This window comes from Homarus americanus, unplaced genomic scaffold (assembly GCF_018991925.1).
Source record: "Homarus americanus isolate GMGI-L3 unplaced genomic scaffold, GMGI_Hamer_2.0 scaffold52806, whole genome shotgun sequence".
Classification (NCBI taxonomy): domain Eukaryota; kingdom Metazoa; phylum Arthropoda; class Malacostraca; order Decapoda; family Nephropidae; genus Homarus; species Homarus americanus.
The window spans coordinates 3,680,815-3,700,918 of NW_024720773.1; the positions used below are offsets into that span (position 1 = coordinate 3,680,815).

Genomic DNA, 20,104 nt, shown 5'->3' on the forward strand with positions numbered 1-20,104 from the left:
TGTGGGGTCTCTGTTGTCATGTTAGTGTGACTTCGCTCATGCGTGTGGCATGCGTTTGTGTGACATCACTCGTGCGCATGGCACGCGTCAGTGTGACATCGCTTCCCCCTTTGTGATCTCTGTTGTCGTGTTAGTGCGACATCCCTCATGCATATGGCACGTGTTTGAGTGATATCACGCATGCGTATGGCACGCATCAGTGTGACATCACCTCCACCTCTGTGAGTTCAATGAATGTGGGGCGTCACCATAAATAGTAGCTGGTACCAAGCGTTACTGCGTACATTCATCGAGCAAGACAGATCGCGCTTGCTGTTCTGGCATTCATGGACATAGAAGGGAATAAGTCAGACGTGAGGAGCGTGACCGGCGTGGAACAAGGAGACACTGTTGACGTAGAAACTGACGTCTCACCAACGCCGCCAAGCCAGCGTGAGATAAACTTGTCTCCCGAGAAGAGAAGGGAACCACCAGACGAGGGAATTGAAGGGCAATTATGTGAGCAACACCATCAGATGCAGCAGATGTTCGCTCACGTGACAGCGATGATGTAGAACGTCACCGAAGGTATGGACCGACTACGAAGTAAGGGCAGCACAGAAGACCGCGGAAAAGTGTTTTCGCTACCAGACACAACCTTCCTCCGTAACTGACGAAGAAACGCTATATACTCGAGGAGGACTCCCAATGCTCACCTTAACCTCGGAGCCCGGAACATCTCACCAGGGGGAGCGGGAAAGTACTTTCGAGTGTCAAGTTTGTTCGCCGAAACCACTAACGTCGATGAAGGACTAAGACGATGATCTGCCAAAGTCCGAGGGTTGGGTGAGAGAATTGTTAGATAATATGAGGCTCTCCCAAAGGCCGACGCCAAAGTTCAGCGAAGGAACGTGTTGTGAATACTGGGAGTTCAAGCGAGCGTTGCAGCGACACGTTGAGTTGGCGCAGATACCCAATGCTTTGAAATTAGAGACACTCCTCGTCGTCTACGCCGGCCCCGCTAAGGACGCTTTGCGGGGATGCCTGCAAATGCAAGATTCACTTGCAGCAGGGGACCTCCCAAGCGCATTCGGTCTCACAGGGGAACCAACATGATTAGAGCTAGCCGAGAGTTACGAGTGGCGCGGTGAGCGCCTGAAACAACAGTGACAAGGTCGGGAATGCCCTCCTACAGAAACAAATAGAATGGCAGTTCAATCCACCGACAGCCTCTCACATGGGCGGGGTGTGGGAGCGACAAATCTGCACGGTAAGGAAGGTCCTCCAGGGAGTGGTGGGCACCCAGACACTAGACGATGAACGACTCCAGACTCTGTTCAACTCCGTAGAAGAGATCATCAATGGAAGGCATATCACCCAGTGTCTGACGATCCAAGGGATCTAGAAACATTAACGCCATTTCACATACTACGGATGAACCCAGAGACACTGCCCATCGGAGGCGATCGGTTCATGGCAAAAGCGTATCGGCGGAGATGGAAGCATGCCCAATCCATTGTGGACCAGTTTTAAAGAGGTGGGTGAAGGAATATCTCCCGGATACTAAGTCAGTGACACAAATTCGTCGAAACTCGCAGCAATCTCCGCGCTGAGGATATCGTAATCATCTCTGGACACACTCTCTCCAGGAGTCAGTGGATGCTAGGGAGAGTACTGGAGGCAATACCGAGCGAAGATGGCCTGGTGTGAAGTGTCAAAGTGAAGGCCTTTTAAAAACTAACAAAGCATAGGAGCGTGGGAGTCGTGGAAACTGCAGTCGGTACTGGAATATATAACCAACGGGTATCAAGATTTTGTATCAGAAATAACAATTGTCTTTGGTTGCGTTGGGCCTCCCGCACAACCCATCCCAAATGTTTGTTTTCGGTAGAGATAAGGCAACCGGCCAGCCTTAACTGGGACATATGTTTCCCATTAGTGGTATGTTAGCCAGCCGATAGGGGGGGCAGGTCAGTGAGACAGTGGTGTACTGTTCATCACTTCAAGCCTCAAAAAAAAAAACACATTTTAGCCAGTGGGCTTTAGACCTTGGGTTAGAGAAGACCTCCTGCTCCGCGGACTTAAGAACAGGGGCCATACATTCGTACCAGTGCTACGAGTCTGTGAGTGCAAATCCCCGAGATTTTTGTGAAGTCCAGCGACAAGTTAACGCATCCTGTAAAGGAAGTGATCAATGGTGAGGACCTGTTTGCTACAAGAGCACTCCAGGCCGGCCCAATAGATCTAACGATTAATTCTCCAGGTTGACAAACTTTCCCTTATAACTTACGGTACTGTGGCGTGAATGTGAGTGACTGACCTATCCATACAAATTATAAGTCCAGTGTATGGAATTGTGCCAAATAAACGTAAGTGCAATCATCTGCCCGTATCTGTGATCCCTCTATTATTATTATTACCAAGGGTAATGACTGATTGTTTATGACAAAGTATAACCAATAAATGAGATGGATGTTGGAAATTAATGGAAGTCATTAAATCATCATTTATCAAGTACACAACGCATTGAATGCCGGAACCAGAGTGAAATTCTACGTAGTGATACATCATAATCTCTTGGGTGAGTAACCAGTGTAAAGGTACACGGTAAGAAAGCCACTTTCCTGCATTTAAACGTAACAACAATAAAGTGTAGTTAGGAAAGGAGTGAAACCTGAAACTCGGCAGAGGGAAGACTCAGATAAATACCTTATTTATTTTGTTTACTTAATGGCCACCTACTAGAGGTGGCTATGCCGAGGGAAGGAGGACAATGGCCTGTATAGGAGCCCTCCATTTTTCTTGATAATAATTGAAGGGTTGTTTTGATATCCAGTGCTGTTCGTGACTCTACAGCTTTGGCAGGTATACCAATGGATAGGTCTGCCACCCTATATGTGAAGAAGTATTTCCTTATATTCGTTTTGCATGATAACTTGGTGAGCTTGTAGTTATGTCCCGCGTGACATCAAAAAGAAAGGTCCCGGGTTCACGTTTTCCACCACTTTCAAGATTTTGAATGTTTTAATGAGATCTGCCCTATTGTGCCAAGTCTGAACGGTTGGAAGTCCTAAGATTCTCAGTGTACTTGGATAATCGAGATGACATAGTTCCAGAATAATCTTCGTCGTTCGGTGTTGCACATTTTCTGGGGATGTACTGCCGTGAACCGTGTGCTGTGGGAGTACTGCCGTGAACCGTGTGCTGTGGGAGTACTGCCGTGAACCGTGTACTGTAGGAATCCTGCCGTGAGCCGTGTGCTGTAGGAGTACTGCCGTGAACCGTGTACTGTAGGAACCCTGCCGTGAGCCGTGGCCATGGGAGTACCGTGAACCGTGTGCTGTAGGAATTCCTGCCGTGAGCCGTGGGTGAGTACTGCCGTGAACCGTGTGTGGGAGTACTGCCGTGAACCGCATGCAGGGAGTGCTGCCGTGAACTGCTGCTGAGTACTGCCGTGAACCGTGGCTGTGGGAGTACTGCCGAACCGTGTGTGGGAGTACTGCCGTGAACCGTGCTGGGGAGTACTGCCGTGAACCGTGTACTGTAGGAATCCTGCCGTGAGCCGTGTGCTGAGGAGTACTGCCGAAACCGTACTGTAGAATCTCCGCCGTGAGTCAAAGGAGTACGCCGTGAACCGTGTTGTAGGAACCTGCCGTGAGCCGTGCTGTAGAGTACTGCCGTGAACCGTGTGCTGTGGGAGTACTGCCGTGAACCGTAGCGGCGGGAGCGTGCCGTGAACGTGTGTTGTAGGAGTACTGGCGAACCGTGTGCTGTGGGAGTACTGCCGTGAACCGTGTGCGTAGGAGTACTGCCGTGAACCGGCGTTGTAGGAATCCTGCCGTGAGCCGTGTGCTGTAGGAGTACTGCCGAGCTGTGTGCTGTGAGTGTTGCCGTGAGTCGTGTGCTGCGGGAATCCCGCCACGAACCGTGTGCTGTGGGAGCCCGTGAGCCGTGTGCGGTGGAGTACTGCCGAACCGTGTAGCTGGGGAGTACTGCCGTGCGTCGTGCTGTGAATCCCGCCGGACCGTGTGCTGGGAGTACCGCTTTGAACCGTGTGCTGGGGAGTACTGCCGTGAACCGTGTGTTGTGGAGCACTGCCGCGTCGTGCTGGGGAATCCCGCGAACCCGTGCTGTGGAGTACTGCCTGAACCGTGTGTCAGGAACTGCCGTGAACCGTGTGCGTGGAGCACTGCCGTGCGTCGTGTGCTGGGGAATCCTGCCGTGAACCGTGTGCTGTGGGAAATGCCCTGGAACCGTGTGCTGTGGAGCACCTGCCGTGAGCTGTGTGCGGGGAATACTGCCGTGAACCGTGTGCGTGGGAGTACTGCGGTGAGCCGTAAGTTGTGGAGCACTGCCGTGAGCCGTGTGGGGAGTACTGCCGTGAACCGTGCTTGGGGAGTGCTGCCGTGAGCCGTGCGTCGTGGGAGTACTGCCGTGCGTCGTGTGAGCGAACCCTGCCCTGAACTGTGTCAGAGTACCGCCATGAACAGTGTGCTGTGGGAGTAATGCCTTGAACCGTGTTGTGGATTCAGCGAGCAGTGTGCGGAATACTGCCGTGAACCGTGTGTTGCGGGAGTACTGCCGTGAGCCGTGTGCTGTGGAGAACTGCCTTGAACCAAAAAGGAGCACCGCCGTGAGCCGTGTGTGCTGGGGAGTACCGCCGCGAACCGTGCGTCGAGTACTGCCGCGTGTCGTGGGGAATCCTGCCCCTGAACCGTGTGCTGTGGGATAACGCGAACCATGTGTTGTGAATACTGCCTTGAACCGTGTGCTGGGGAGTCTCCGTGAGCCGTGTGTAAGCGAATACTGCTGAATCGTGTGCTGTGGGAGTACCCCGTGAGCCGTGTGAAATGTGAGTAACGCCTGAACCGTGTGCTGTGGAGCACTGCCGAGCCGCGGTGCTGAGGAGTACTGCCGTGAACCGCGTCGAGCACTGCCGTGTCGTGTGTGCTGTGGGAATCCGCCCTGAACCGTGTGCTGTGAGTACCGCCACGAACTGCGTGCTGGGGAGTACTGCCTTGAACCGTGGTTGGGAGTACTGCCGTGACGTGTTAGGAGATACTGCCGTGAGCCGTGTGCTGGGGAGTACTGCCTTGAACCGGTGTGGGAGAATGCCGTGAGCCGTGTGTGCTGGGGGAGTACTGTCGTGAACCGTGCGTCGGGAGTACTGTCGCGTCGTGTGCTGTGGGAATCCTGCCCTGAACCGTGTGCTGTGGGAGTACTGCCACGAACCGTAAAGGGGAGTACTGCCTTGAACCGTGTGCCAGGGAGTACTGCGGTGAGCCGTGTGTTAGGAGTACTGCCGTGAGCCGTGTAGGGAGTACTGCCGTGAACCGTGTGCTGTGGGAGTGCTGCCGTGAGCGTGTTGTGAGTACTGCCATGAACCGTGTGTAAGGAGTACTGCCATGAACCATGTGCTGTGGGAGTACTGCCATGAACTGTGCTGTGGGAGTACTGCCATGAACCGTGTGCTGTGGGAGTACTGCTGAACCTGTGTTGCCAGGAGACTGCCGTGAGCCGTGTGTGTTAGGAGTACTGCCGAGCCGTGTGAGTTGGGAGCACTGCCGTGAACCGTGTGCTGTGGGAGTGCTGCCGTGAGCCGTGTGTTAGGAGTACTGCCATGAACCGTGTGCTGGAGAACTGCCATGAACTGTGCTGTGGGAGTACTGCCTTGAACTGTGTGCTGGGAGTACTGCCTGAACCGTGTGCTGTGGGAGTACTGCCATGAACCGTGTGTGTGCTGTGGGAGTACTGCTCTGAACTGTAAAAGGGAGTACTGTCTGAACTGTGTATGGGGAGTATTGCCTTGAACTGTGTGCTGTGAGTACTGCATGAACTGTAAAGGGGAGTACTGCCTGAACTGTGTAAAGGGGAGTACTGCATGAATGTAAAAGGGGAGCATGTCTTGAAGGGAGACTGATAAAAGGGGAGTAATGCCCTGAACAAAGGGGAGGCTGAACAAAGGGGAGTACTGCTATGAACTGTATGTGAGACTGTCTGAACTGTGGGGAGACACATGAAATGTGTGTTAGACAGAGCTGTAAAGGGAGTACTGCCGTGAGCCGTGTGTTGGGGAGTACTGCTGTGAGCCAGGAGTACTGCCTGAGCGTGTGCTGTGAGTACTGCCGTGAAGTTGTGAGCACTGCTGTGAGCGTGTGCTGGGGAGAAATGTGAGTCATATCAGTGTTGTGTGTTTTAGTTATTAAATAGTTAAGTCCACTTATACGTTGTTAATACCAACCCTATTATTCTATTGGAAATATCATAACAAACAACAACAACAATAACAAAAAAAACTTAAACAATAACAGCAAAGGTAAAGAAAAAAAACAACAACAGTAAAAAATAACAACCAAAGTAACGGTAATAATAACAGTAAATAATGTTAACCACAGTAAGATAAAGAAGAGAGAAAGAGAGGATAAAACCATAATAAGATAAACTAGTATAGAGAGAGAGAGAGAGAGAGAGAGAGAGAGAGAGAGGGGGGATGAGATGAGATAAGAGATATAGTGCTGGACAAACGAATTTGCTGACCAATATGCGAGGTGTCAACACGGAAAACATATGCCTCTGCCAGAGATTGCCCTCGAGGGTAGCCATTGATTACAGACAGACACACACGTTGGTTCAGATCACCAGACCCAAAAACGTGAGTGACGTAGTAAATCTGCTAAGAAACTCTAAATACTTAATAAGTAATATTTGTGTACTGCACTGACTATATTACTACCTGTTCCTGTATCAATAAGTTATATGCGAGTATATTTAAGATGTTAACAGGCTATGTACTGTATGCTGATTGTATTTCATAATATTGGTCCTGAGATAACAGCATTTGTTATATGAGAAATGTTTTAACAGGTTTTGACCGAATATATGGTACGCGTAACGTTGAGGTATATTTCAGCAACAAAATAACAATCCTATGAGCGTTAACAAATAACAACAGTAAGAAACAGACAAATATTAGTAACAACAACAAATATAAAAATACTTAGTAACAATAACAACAACAACAGCAGCAATAACAACAGTAACAAGAAAAAAAGCAAAAAACAGTAAATAATAACAACAACAGTAATGGTAACAACAATATAAAATACAAAATAAAAGTAAATAATAACCAACAACATAATAACAAAAAATAACAGTAACAGCAATAATAACAACTACAGTAAATAATAAATAAATATAATAGTAACTACAAATGTAACAAATACCAGCAACGGTAACAACAAACAGTAAACACTAATCTATCAACAACAGTAATAACAAGGCAGCAGCAACAACAACAAAGACCAAACAGGAAATGAATGGGCATCAATGGCATAGCAACAGAACCAGATGGGGAGGAGGAGGAGGAGGAGGAGGGTGAGGAACAGACACGAAGAGGCGGAGGGGAGAGGAGGGACGGACAGGATGTTGCAAAACTCTAGAAACAGTACAGTAAGCACAGACAACATGAAGGAGGTGAGGACGGTGTTGAAGGGAGGGAGGGAATGCAGGAGATGAAATGAAGGAGAGGTGTGAAGAGTGAAGGAAGGTCAAACATGATGGGGGAGGGTGAAGGGGTGAGTTAGCAGAGATAGACCAGGTTGGGGAGGTAAATGCTGATTATTAGACTGTGTTTAGTAAGTAGTGAATGACAAATTAGTTGGTTTGTCAGTACACCGATAACACCATACTCTGTCCATAGTTTGCATTTACTAGAGAGGAGAGAGACAGACAGACAGACAGACAGACAGACAGACAGAAACAGAGTAGCAATGCAAACCAGCTACAACATTCTTAACACGAAGTCAACACACAATGACATCAATTTCCATCACAGAAGATAAATACCAGATCCTTCACATCATCAGTTCAGAGGACACAAAAAAAAATGAAGTACAAGGAAGGAAATCGAACTCTGGTTTGGCTAATTATACCTACCTGGGATTAGCTTGCAAAAATAAGTCAAAAGGAATATAGCTGTTAGGAGGGAAATCTGAGACCCTGTAAATCTAGATGAGGTAAGCGGATGACTGGAGGCACTGATGAGGCATGGGGACTATAGGTTAGAGAACTCAGGCCAATAGTAACGTAAGAGGAAGGCTGAGAATAAATAACAAGGAAAAAAGTAGGTTCAGGGCCATAGTAAAGGCAAGGGAAAGGTTCAGGTCCATTAGTAAGGTAAGAGGAAGGGTTCAGGGCCATGAATAAGATAAGAGGAAGGAGAGAACTTTGATTGGATAATGGACGAAGGTCTGGCCAAAAACAGAAGATACAAGGGATACAAAGGCCATTGCTAAGATAAGAAAAAGGTGAATAGTGATAACCAAGAAGGACAATCAGGGACGTTAGTAGGGAAGGTCCCTGGTCACTGACAGGACAACAAGACAGAGACAAACCATTATAGGGTAAAGGTGAGAGGGGGAAGAAACCACTACTAAGGTGAGGGAATAGCCTGTTGAGATGAGGGACAGGGTGAGCCACAGCAGGTGAGGGAGGGAGGTGTGGGCACTGTTGAGGTGAGGGAGGGGTGTAGGGCCACTGTTGAGGGAGGGAGGTGTAGGCCACTGTGGAGGTGAGGGAGGGTGAAGCCACTGTTGAGTGAAGGGAGGGGTGAAGGGCCACTGTTGAGGTGAGGGAGGGTGAAATACTGTTGGAGGTGGGAGGGAGGAAAGCCTGTTGAGGTGAAGGGGTGAAGGGCCACTGTTGAGGTGAGGACAAGGTGTAAAGGAGGTGAGGGAGGGGTGTAGCTACCAAGGAGGTGAGGGGAGGGGTGTAGCTACTAAGAGGTGAGGGACAAGGTGTAAAATAAGGGAGGTGAGGGGTGTAGGCCTAAGAGGTGAGGACAAGGTGAAATACAAGGAGGTAAGGGTGAAGGAGGTGAGGACAGGTTTAAAGCCACTAGGGAGGTAGGGGACAGGTGAAATACTAAGGAGGGGAGGAGTGTAGGCCACTGTGAAGTGGGAGGGGAGGGGTGTAGGGCCACTGTTGAGGTGAGGAGGTGTAGGGACACTGCTGAGGTGAGGGCACTGTGAGAGGACATACCAAGGAGGTGAGGGACAGGTTTAGGCCACTGTTGAGGTGAGGGGAGGGGTGTAGGCTACTGTTGGAGGTGAGGAGGTGAAATACCAGGTGAGGGAGGTTAGGCTACTAAGGAGGTGAGGGGAGGGGTGTAGGGCTACTGTTGAGGTGAGGGGACAGGTTTAGGCTACTAGAGGTGAGGGAGGTAGGGCTACTGTTGAGGTGAGGGAGGGTAGGGCCAAGGAGGTGAGGAGAGGTTAGGCTACTGTTGAGGTGGGAGGAGGTGAAGGACTGTGGGAGGAGGGAAAGCTGAGGTGAGGACAGGTGTAGGTCAAGCTGAGGTGAGGAGGTAAGGCTGAGGTGAGGAGGGGTGTAGGGCCACTGTTGAGGTGAGGGAGGGGCCAAGGAGGTGAGGGGACAGTGTGAAGCTGAGGTGAGGGGAGTGTGTAGGCCAAGGAGGGGAGGGGAGGTGTAGGGCTACTAAGGAGGTGAGGGAGGAGGGCTACCAAGGAGGGGAGGGGCCAAGGAGGGGAGGGGAGGTGAAGGCCAAGGAGGGAGGAGGGGAAAGGGAGGTGAGGGGAGGGGAAGCTACAAGGAGGTGAGGACAGGCTGAAATACTGTTGAGGTGGGGAGGGGAGGTGAAAACCAAGGAGGTGAGGGGACAGGTTGAAATACTGTTGAGGTGAGGGGAGGTGAAAGTACTGCTGGAGGTGAGAGGAGGTGCAGGGCCACTGCTGAGGTGAAGGAGGACAGGGCTGAGGGCACTGTTGAGGGGAGGGTAAGGCACAAGAGGTGAGGGGACAGGCAGGGCCACTGAGGTGAGGGAGGTGTAGGCCACTGCTGAGGTGAGGGGACAGGGGAAATACCAAGGGAGTAAGGGGTGAAGGCTGTTGAGGGACAGGTTTAGGGCTACTAAGGAGGTGAGGGGGGTGTAGCTACTGTTGAGGTGAGGGGACAGGGTGAAATACTGTTGAAGGGAGGGGAGGTGTAGGCTAGGCTACTAAGTGAGGTGAGGGGACAGGGTTTAGGCTACTAAGGAGGGGAGGGACAGGTAGGCTACTAAGGAGGTAAGGGGGGTGAAGGGCCACTGTTGGAGGTGAGGGGACAGGGCTTAGGGCCACTGCTGAGGTGAGGGGAGGGTGAAATACTGCTGAGGAGAGGACAGGGTAGGGCCACTGTTGAAGGGAGGGAGGGAAAATACCAAGGAGGTGAGGGGACAGGGTTTAGGTCACCAAGGAGAGGGGAGGTGAAATACCAAGGAGGTAAGGGGGTGAAGGCTACTGTTGAGGTGAGGGACAGGTGAAATACTAAGGAGGTGAGGACAGGTGAAAGCTACTGTTGAAGTGAGGGGAGGGAAGATACCAAGGAGGTGAGGGACAGGGTTTAGGGCCACTGTTGAGGTGAGGGACAGGGTTGAAGGCCTGCTGGGAGGGGGAGGGGAGGGGTGTAGGGCCACTGCTGGAGGTAAGGGCGGGGTGGGCCACTGTTGAGGTGGGGAGGACAGGGTTTAAAATACTGCTGAGGTGGAGGAGGTGAAAACCTGCCAGGTGGGGGGGGGAAACCAAGGAGGTGAGGGAGGGGTGTAGGGCCACTGCTGGGAGGGGGTGAGGGGAGGCAGGTGAAATACCAAGGAAGTGAGGGGAGGGGAAAGGCTGAAGAGAGGTGAGACAAGGTGAAGGGCTACCAAGGAGGTGAGACACGGAAGATACTGTTGAGGTGAGGACAGGGAGTCAATACTGTTGAGGTGAGGGACAAGGAAATACTGCTGAGGTGAGGACACGGTGGAAGCCGAGGTGAGTGGAGGGAGTGAGGGGAGTGTGAAATACTGTGAGGACAAGTGAAAGGCCATGGAGGTGAGACAAGGTGAAATACTGTTGAGGTGAGACACGGTAAATACTAAGGAGGGGAGACACGGTAAAGCTACCAAGGAGGTGAGGAGGTGAAGGGCCAAGGAGGTGAGGACATGTAAATACTGTTGAGTGTGAGGACACAGGAAATACTAAGGAGGTGAGGGAGGTGGGACACTAAGGAGGTGAGGGACAGAGAAGGAGGTGAGGAGGGTGGCAACACAAGGAGGTGAGGACAAGGAAATAACAAGGAGATGAGGGGAGGGTGAAATACTGTTGAGATGAGGACAGGGTAGAAACAATGCTGAGGTGAGGGCAAATACTGCTGAGATGAGGACAGGGTGAAGGATCACTAAGGAGGGGAGGAGGTGAAAACTGCTGAGGTGAAGGAGGGCTTAGGGCCACTGTTGGAGATGAGGAGGTGTAAAACACTAAGGAGATGAGGACAGGGGAAATACCAAGGAGAGGGAGGTGAAATAACAAGGAGATGAGACAGGGTAAATACTGTTGAAGTGAGAGGTGAAGGACAAGGAGATGAGGACAGGGGTGAAATACGAAGGAGATGAGGACAGGTGAAGCACAAGGAGATGAGGGGAGGGGGAAATAACAAGGAGATGAGGACAGGTGAAATACTGTTGAGGTGAGGGAGGGTGTAGGGCCACTGTTGAGATGAGGACAGGGGTGAAATACTGTTGAGATGAGACAGGTGGAAAACAACGAGGGAGTGAGGGCAGGAAATACTGCGAGATGAGGACAGGGTGAAATACTGCTGAGATGGGGACAGAACACTGCTGAGGTGAAGGAGGGGTGAAATACTGTTGAGGTGAAGGAGGGGTTTAGGCCACTGCTGAGGTGAAGGAGGTGAAATACTGTTGAGATGAGGAGGGTGTAAAGGAGATGAGGACAGGTAAATACCAAGGAGTGTGAGGGAAAGGAAAGGAGATGAGACAGGAAGGCCAAGGAGGTGAAGAGGGGTGAAAGGCTAAGGAGGTGAAGGAGGAAATACCAAGGAGGTGAAGGAAATAAAGGGAGATGAGGACAGAAATACTGCTGGAGAGTGAGGACAGGTGAAATACTGTTGGAGGTGAGGGAGGGAATTGTTGAGAAGAGGACAGAACTGTTGAGGTAGGAGGGCGAAATACTGTTGAAGGGACAGGTGTAGCCACTGCTGAGGTGAAGGAGGTTTAGCCACTGTTGAGGAGGGAGGGAGGTGAGGGGGACAGGTGAAGGCCAAGGGAGGAGGGGAGGAAGGAAGGAGTGTGCTGAGGCAATGAGGAAGGGTGAAATACCGGAGGTGAGGGAGGTAAATACTGCTGATGAGGGACAGGGTGAAATACCAAGGAGAGATGAGGACAGGGTGAAATACTGTTGAAGTGAGGAGGTGAAATACCAAGGAGATGAGGGACAGGTGAAATACCAAGGAGGTGAAGGAGGGACGAAATACTGTCTGAAGGAGGACAGGTGAAGTCACTGTTGAGGTGAGGAGGGCAGAAATACTAAGGAGGTGAGGAGGGTTTAAATACTGTTGGAGGTGAGTGTAGTCAAGGAGGTGAGGGACAGGGGTGAAATACCAAGGGAGTGAGGGAGGTGAAATACTGTTGAAGTGAGGGAGGGGTGTAGGGCCACTGTTGGGACGAGGACAGGGTGTAGGGCCACTGTTGAAGTGAGGAGAAGTAGGGCCACTGTTGAAGTGAGGGAGGTGTAGGGCCACTGTTGAGGTGAGGGGGGGTGTGAGGCCACTGCTGGGACGAAGGGACAGGGTGTGGGCCACTGTTGAAGTGAGGAGGTGTAGGGCACTGTTGAGATGAGGGACAGGGGTGTAGGGCCTGTGCAGGAGTGGGGACAGGGTGAGAGGCCACTGCTGAGCTAGGGGGGAGGGGTGTGGCCACTGTTGAGATGAGGAGGACAGGGGTGTAGGGCACTGTTGAGGAGGGAGGGGTGTAGGGCCACTGTTGGGGTGAGGACAGGTGTGGGAGCCCTGTGAGAAGGGGGAGGGTGTAGGGCCACTGTTGGGACGGAGACAGGGTGTGGAGCCACTGTTGAGGTGGGGAGGTTTAGAACACTGTTGAGATGAGGGACAGGGTGTGGGCCACTGTTGAAGTGAGGGGAGGGGTGGGGCCATGTTGAGAATGAGGGACAGGGGTGTAGGGCCACTGTTGAAGGATGGGGGGGAGGGTGTGGGGCACTGTTGGAGTGAGGAGGGGTGGGGCTGTAGGTGAGAGGACAGGGGTGTAGGGCCTGAAGTGAGGGGGGTGTGGGGCCACTGTTGGAAGTGAGGGGAGGGGTGTAGGCACTGTTGAAGTGGGGGAGGGATGAAGGCCACTGAAGTGAGGGGAGGTGTGGGCCACTGTGAGACAGTGTAGGAACTGTTGAAGTGAGGGGAGGGGCCACTGTTGAAGTGAGGAGGGTGTAGGGCCACTGTTGAGATGAGGAGGGTGTGGGAAATACTGTTGAGGTTGGGGAGGGTGTGGGCCACTGTTGGTGAGGAGGACAGGGGTGTGAGGGCCACTGTTGAAGTGAGGGAGGGAGTAGGGCCACTGTTGGAAGTGAGGGGAGGGTGTGGGGCCACTGTTGGGACAGGGACAGGGTGTGGGCCACTGTTGAAGTGAGGAGGAAGTGGGGCCTGGTGTGAGGGGGAGGGAGGGGCCACTGTTGAAGTGAGGAGGGTGTAGGGCCACTGCTGAAGTGAGGGAGGGGTGGGACTACTGTTGAAGTGGGGAGGGGTGTGAGGCCACTGTTGAAGTGAGGAGGTGTAGGGCCACTGTGAGATGAGGGAGGGGTGTAGGGCCTGTTGAAGTGAGGGAGGGGTGTAGGACCACTGTTGAAGTGAGGGAGGGGGGTGTGGGGCCACTGTTGAGATGAGGGAGGGGTGTGGGGCCACTGTTGAAGTGAGGGGGTGTGGGACCACTGTGAGTGAGGGGTGTGGGCCACTGTTGGGTTGAGGGGAGGGTGTGGGGCCTGTTGAAGTGGAGGACAGGGTGTGGGGCCACTGTTGAGAGATGAGGGGAGGGTGTGGGGCCACTGTTGGAAGTGGGGGGTGTGGGACACTGGTGAGGGGAGGGAGCCACTGTTGAGTTGGGGAGAGTGTGAAGGCCACTGTTGAGGTGAGGGGGAGGGTGTAGAAGACCCTGTTGAGTTGAGGAGGGTGTAGGGCCACTGTTGAGTGAGGGAGGTGTGGGAGCCACTGTTGAAGTGAGGGGAGGAAATGACTGTTGAAGTGTGAGGAGAGTAGGGCCACTGTTGAGATGGGGAGGGTGTGGAACCACTGTTGAAGTGAGGGAGGGGTGTGGGGCCACTGTTGAAGTGAGGAGGGGTGTGGGCCACTGTTGAAGTGAGGGGAGGGGTGTGGGGCCACTGTTGAGAGATGAGAGGGGTGTGGGGCCACTGTTGGGGGCAGGGTGGGGGCCACTGTTGAGTGAGGGAGGGTGTAGGGCCACTGTTGAAGTGAGGAGGGAAGTAGGGCCACTGTTGATGAGGAGGGGTGAGGAGCCACTGTTGGGACGGGGACAGGGGTGTGAGATACTGTTGAAGTGAGGGAGGTGTGGGGCCACTGTTGAATGGGGACAGGTGTGGGGCCACTGTTGAGGTGAAGGAGGGGTTTAGGGCCACTGTTGAAGTGAGGACAGGGTGTGGGGCCACTGTTGAGGTGAGGGAGGGGTGTGGGGCCACTGTTGAGGTGAGGAGGGGTTTGGGCCCTGTTGAGGTGAGGTCAGGGGTGTGGGCCACTGTTGAGGTGAGGGACAGGGGTGTGGGGCCTGTTGGGGTGAGGGTGTAGGGCTACTGGAAGTGGGGAGGGTAGGGCCCTGTGGGACGGGGACAGGGTGTAGAACCACTGTTGAAGTGAGGGGAGGAAGTAGGGCCACTGTTGAAGTGAGGTGTAGGGCCACTGTTGAGGTGAGGGAGGGTGTAGGGCCACTGTTGGGACGAGGACAGGGTGTAGGGCCACTGTTGAAGTGAGGGAGGTGTAGGGCCACTGTTGAGATGAGGAGGACAGGGTGAGGGCACTGTTGAGATGAGGGACAGGGTGTGGGGCCACTGTTGAGTTGAGGGGGAGGGGTGTAGGGCCACTGTTGAGATGAGGACAGGGTGTGGGGGCCACTGTTGAGCTGAGGGGAGGTGTGGGCCACTGTTGGGGTGAGGGACAGGGTGTGGGCCACTGTTGGAGTTGAGGAGGTGTAGGAGCCACTGTTGGGACGAGGACAGGGTGTGGAGCCACTGTTGAGGTGAAGAGGGAGGGTTTAGGCCACTGTTGAGATGAGGGACAGGTGTGGAGCCACTGTTGAGTTGAGGAGGGGTGTGGGGCCACTGTTGAGTTGAGGGACAGGGTGTGGGGCCACTGTTGAGATGAGGGGAGGTGTGGGGCCACTGTTGGAGGTTGAGGGGAGGGGGTGTAGGCCACTGTTGAGGTGAGGACAGGGTGTGAGCCACTGTTGAAGTGAGGGGGTGTAGGGCCTGTTGAAGTGAGGGGTGTGGGAGCCACTGTTGAAGTGAGGGAGGGGTGTGGGGCCACTGTTGAAGTGAGGGGAGGGGTGAGGGCCACTGTTGGGACAGGGACGGGTGTAGGAGCCACTGTTGAAGTGAGGGAGGAAGTAGGGCCACTGTTGAAGTGAGGGAGGGTGTGGGGCCACTGTTGAGATGAGGAGGTGTAGGGCCACTGTGAGGTGAGGAGGGTGAAGGGCACTGTTGAGGTGAGGGACGGGTGTGGGGCCACTGTTTGAGGGGGAGGGCCACTGTTGGAAGTGAGGGGAGGTGTGGGGACTGTTGGGACGAGGACGGGTGTGGGACCATGTTGGTGAGGGGGCAGTGGAGAGTGGGGCCACTGTTGGAGTGGGGGGGGGGGAGGGTGTGGGGCCTGAAGTGAGGGGTGTAGGACCACTGTTGGAAGTGAGGAGGGGTGTAGGAGCCCTGTTGAAGTGAGGGAGGGGTGGGAGCCACTGTTGAAGTTGAGGGGAGGTGTGGGCCACTGTTGGAAGTGAGGGAGGTGTGGGACCACTGTTGAAGTGAGGGAGGGTGTAGGGCCTGTTGAGATGAGGAGGGGGTGTGGGCCACTGTTGAAGTGAGGGAGGGTGTGGGACCACTGTTGAAGTGAGGGAGGGGTGTGGGGCCTGTTGAGGGAGGAGGGGTGTGGGCCACTGGAAGTGGGGACAGGGGTGTAGGGCCACTGTTGAGAGGGGGGAGGGTGTGAGACCACTGTTGAGGTGAGGGAGGGGTGTGGGACCACTGTTGAAGTGAGGGGAGGGGTGTGGGGCCACTGTTGAGGTGAGGGAGGTGTGGAGCCACTGTTGAGGTGAGGGAGGGTGTGGGAGCCACTGTTGGAGTTGAGGAGGGGTGTAGAGACACTGTTGAGTTGAGGGAGGGGTGTAGGGCCACTGTTGGAAGTGAGGAGGTAAGTCACTGTTGGAGTGGGGAGGGGGTAGGGCCACTGTTGAAGTGAGGGAGGGGTGTAGGGCCACTGTTGGAAGTGGGGAGGGTGTGGGGCCACTGTTGGGGATGGGGGAGGGGGTGTGGGGCCACTGTTGAAGTGAGGGAGGTGTGGGGCCCTGTTGAAGTGAGGGAGGGGTGTGGGGCCACTGTTGAGTGGGGGGAGGGGTGTAGGCCACTGTTGGGGATGAGGGAGGGGTGTGGGGCCCTGTTGAAGTGAGGGGCAGGGTGTGGGGCCACTGTTGAGGTGAGGGGGAGGGTGTAGGGCCACTGTTGAAGTGAGGGAGAGTGGGGCCACTGTTGAAGTGAGGGAGGGTGTGGGGCCCTGTTGGGACGGAGGACAGGGTGTGGGGCCACTGTTGAAGTGAGGGGAGGAAGTGGGCCACTGTTGAAGTGAGGGGAGGGTGGGCCACTGTTGAAGTGAGGGAGGGTGTAGGGGCCACTGTTGAAGTGAGGGGAGGAAGTGGGACCACTGTTGAGGTGAGGGAGGGTGTGGGGCCACTGTTGGGACGAGGACAGGGTGTGGGGCCACTGTTGAAGTGAGGGAGGGAAGTAGGGCCACTGTTGAAGTGAGGGAGGTGTGGGGCCACTATTTGAAGTGAGGGAAGTGGGGCCACTGTTGGAGAGAGAGGGGGAGGAGTAGGGCCACTGTTGGAAGTGAGGGAGGGTGTAGGGCCACTGTTGGGACGAGGACAGGGTGTGAGGGCCACTGTTGAAGTGAGGGAGGGAGTAGGGGCCACTGTTGAAGTGAGGGAGGGAGTAGGGCCACTGTTGGGGTGAGGGAGGGGTGTAGGGCCACTGTTGAGGTGAGGGAGAGGTGTGGGGCCACTGTTGGTGGGGAGGGGGTGTGGGGCCACTGTTGAGGTGAGGGAGGGTGTGGGGCCACTGTTGAGGGTGAGGGAGGGGTGTGGGGCCACTGTTGAAGTGAGGGAGGAGTAGGGCCACTGTTGAAGTGGGGAGGGTGTGGGGCCACTGTTGGTGAGGGGAGAATGGGGCCACTGTTGAGTGAGGGGAGGTAGGGGCCTGTTGAAGTGAGGGAGGTGTGGGGCCACTGTTGGGACGAGGGACAGGGGTGTAGGGCCACTGTTGAAGTGAGAGAGGAGAATGGGCCACTGTTGAAGTGAGGGAGGGGGTAGGGCACTGTTGAGGTGAGGAGGGTTGGAGGGCCCTGTTGGGACGAGGGACAGGGTGTGGGGCCACTGTTGAAGTGAGGGAGGAAGTAGGGCCACTGTTGAAGTGAGGGGAGGGAGTGGGGCCACTGTTGAGGGGGAGGGTGTAGGGCCACTGTTAGTGAGGAGGAAGTAGGGGCCACTGTTGAGTTGAGGGACAGGGTGTAGGGCCACTGTTGAGGTGAGGAGGTGTAGGGCCACTGTTGAGGTGGGGGAGGTGTAGGGCCACTGTGTGAGTGAGGACAGGGGTGTGGGGCCACTGTTGAGGGGAGGGGGAGGGGTGTAGGGCCACTGTTGAGATGAGGAGGGTGTGGGGCCACTGTTGAGAGGTGAGGAGGAAGGGGTGTAGGGCCACTGTTGAGGTGAGGGAGGGTGTAGGGGCCACTGTTGAGGTGAGGAGGTGTGGGGCCACTGTTGAGGTGAGGGAGGGTGTGGGGCCACTGTTGAGGTGAGGGAGGTGTAGGGCCTGTTGAGGGTGAGGAGGGTGTAGGGCCACTGTTGAGGTGAGGGAGGATGTAGGGCCACTGTTGGGGTGAGGAGGAAGTGGGGCCACTGTTGAGGTGAGGGAGGGTGTGGGGCCACTGTTGGGGGTGAGGGTGGGGCCACTGTTGAGATGAGGGAGGGGTGTAGGGCCACTGTTGAGGTGAGGGACAGGGGTGTGGGGCCACTGTTGAGGGAGGTGAGGGAGGTGTGGGGCTGTTTGGGGTGAGGGAGGAAGTAGGGCCACTGTTGAGGTGAGGGAGGGAAATGGGGCCACTGTTGAGGTGAGGGGAGGTGTAGGGCCACTGTTGAGTTGAGGGAGGTGTGGGGCCACTGTTGGGTGAGGGAGGAAGTAGGGCCACTGTTGAGATGAGGGAGGTGTGGGGCCACTGTTGAGTTGAGGGACAGGGTGTAGGGCCACTGTTGAGGTGAGGGGAGGTGTAGGGCACTGTTGGGACGAGGGACAGGGTGTGGGGCCACTGTTGAGGGTGAGAGGGTGGGGCCACTGTTGGGGTGAGGGAGGGGTGTGGGGCCACTGTTGGGGTGAGGAGGGGTGTGGGGCCACTGTTGAGGGTGAGGGGAGGGGTGTAGGGCCACTGTTGAGGGTGAGGGGAGGAAGTGGGGCCACTGTTGGGGTGAGGGGAGGAGTGGGCCACTGTTGAGGTGAGGAGGGTGTGGGGCCACTGTTGAGGTGAGGGAGGGTGTAGGGCACTGTTGAGATGAGGGAGGGTGTAGGGGCCACTGTTGAGGTGAGGAGGGTGTGGGGCCACTGTTGAGGTGAGGAGGTGTGGGGCCACTGTTGAGGTGAGGGAGGGTAGGGCCACTGTTGAGGTGAGGGAGAAGTAGGGCCACTGTTGGGGTGAGGGAGGGTGTGGGGCCACTGTTGAGTTAAGGGGAGGGTGTAGGGCCACTGTTGAGGTGAGGAGGAAGTGGGGCCACTGTTGAGAGGGGGGGAGGGGTGTGGGGCCACTGTTGGTTGAGGGACAGGGTGTAGGGCCACTGTTGAGGTGAGGGAGGGGTGTAGGGGCCCTGTTGGGAGGGGACAGGGTGTAGGGCCACTGTTGAGGTGAGGGGAGGTGTAGGGGCCCTGTTGAGGTGAGGGAGGTGTAGGGCCCTGTTGGGGTGAGGGAGGAAGTAGGGCCACTGTTGAGGTGAGGGAGAAGTAGGGGCCACTGTTGAGGTGAGGGAGGGTGTAGGGCCACTGTTGAGTTGAGGAGGGGTGTGAGACTGTTGAGGTGAGGGGGGGAAGTAGGGCCACTGGTGAGGTGGGACAGGGTGTGGGGCCTGTTGAGTTGAGGACAGGGTGTAGGGCCACTGTTGAGGTGAGGGGAGGGGTGTGGGGCCACTGTTGGGACGAGGACAGGGTGTGGGGCCACTGTTGAGGTGAGGGGAGGGTGTAGGGCCCTGTTGGGACGAGGACAGGGTGTAGGGCCACTGTTGAGGTGAGGGAGAAGTGGGGCCACTGTTGAGATGAGGGGGGAGGTGTAGGGCCACTGTTGAGTTGAGGGGAGGGGTGTAGGGCCACTGTTGAGATGAGGAGGGTGTAGGGCCCTGTTGGGACGAGGGACAGTGTAGGGCCACTGTTGAAGTGAGGGAGGAAGTAGGGCCACTGTTGAAGTGAGGAGGGTAGGGCCACTGTTGGTGAGGACAGGGTGTAGGGCCACTGTTGAAGTGAGGGAGGGGTGTAGGGCCACTGTTGAGGTGAGGGGACAGGGTGTAGGGGCCACTGTTGGAAGTGGGGAGGTGTGGGGCCACTGTTGAGGTGGGGGAGGGTGTGGGCCACTGTTGAGTTGAGGGACAGGGTGTGGGGCCACTGTTGAAGTGGGGAGGGGTGTAGGGGCCACTGTTGGGACGAGGGACAGGGTGTGGGGCCACTGTTGAGGTGAGGGAGGGGTGTGGGACCACTGTTGGGACGAGGGACAGGTGTAGGGCCCTGTTGAGGTGAAGGAGGGTGTAGGGCCACTGTTGAGGTGAGGAGGGTGTAGGACCACTGTTGGGACAGGACAGGGTGTGGGGCCACTGTTGAGGTGAAGAGGAGGGTGTAGGGCCACTGTTGGAGGTGAGGGACAGGGTGTAGGGCCACTGTTGAGGTGAGGGGGAGGTGTGGGGCCACTGTTGAGTTGAGGGAGGGGTTTAGGGCCACTGTTGAGGTGAGGGAGGTGTAGGGCCACTGTTGAGTTGAGGGAGGTGTAG

General features: G+C 55.2%; 1 protein-coding gene across 1 annotated transcript in view; it reads right to left on the reverse strand.

The window, feature by feature from the left end:
* Positions 1 to 1,288: 1,288 nt before the first annotated feature.
* The window catches only part of LOC121861120, a 19,412-nt gene continuing 596 nt past the window's right edge, over positions 1,289 to 20,104 (reverse strand). Inside the window, exons 2-3 of the mRNA XM_042358683.1 lie at positions 3,906 to 4,700; positions 1,289 to 1,380 (exon numbers count right to left, since the gene is read on the reverse strand). Of these exons, the coding sequence (XP_042214617.1) occupies positions 1,289 to 1,380; positions 3,906 to 4,700 (887 nt within the window). The remainder of the gene's footprint in view (positions 1,381 to 3,905; positions 4,701 to 20,104) is intronic.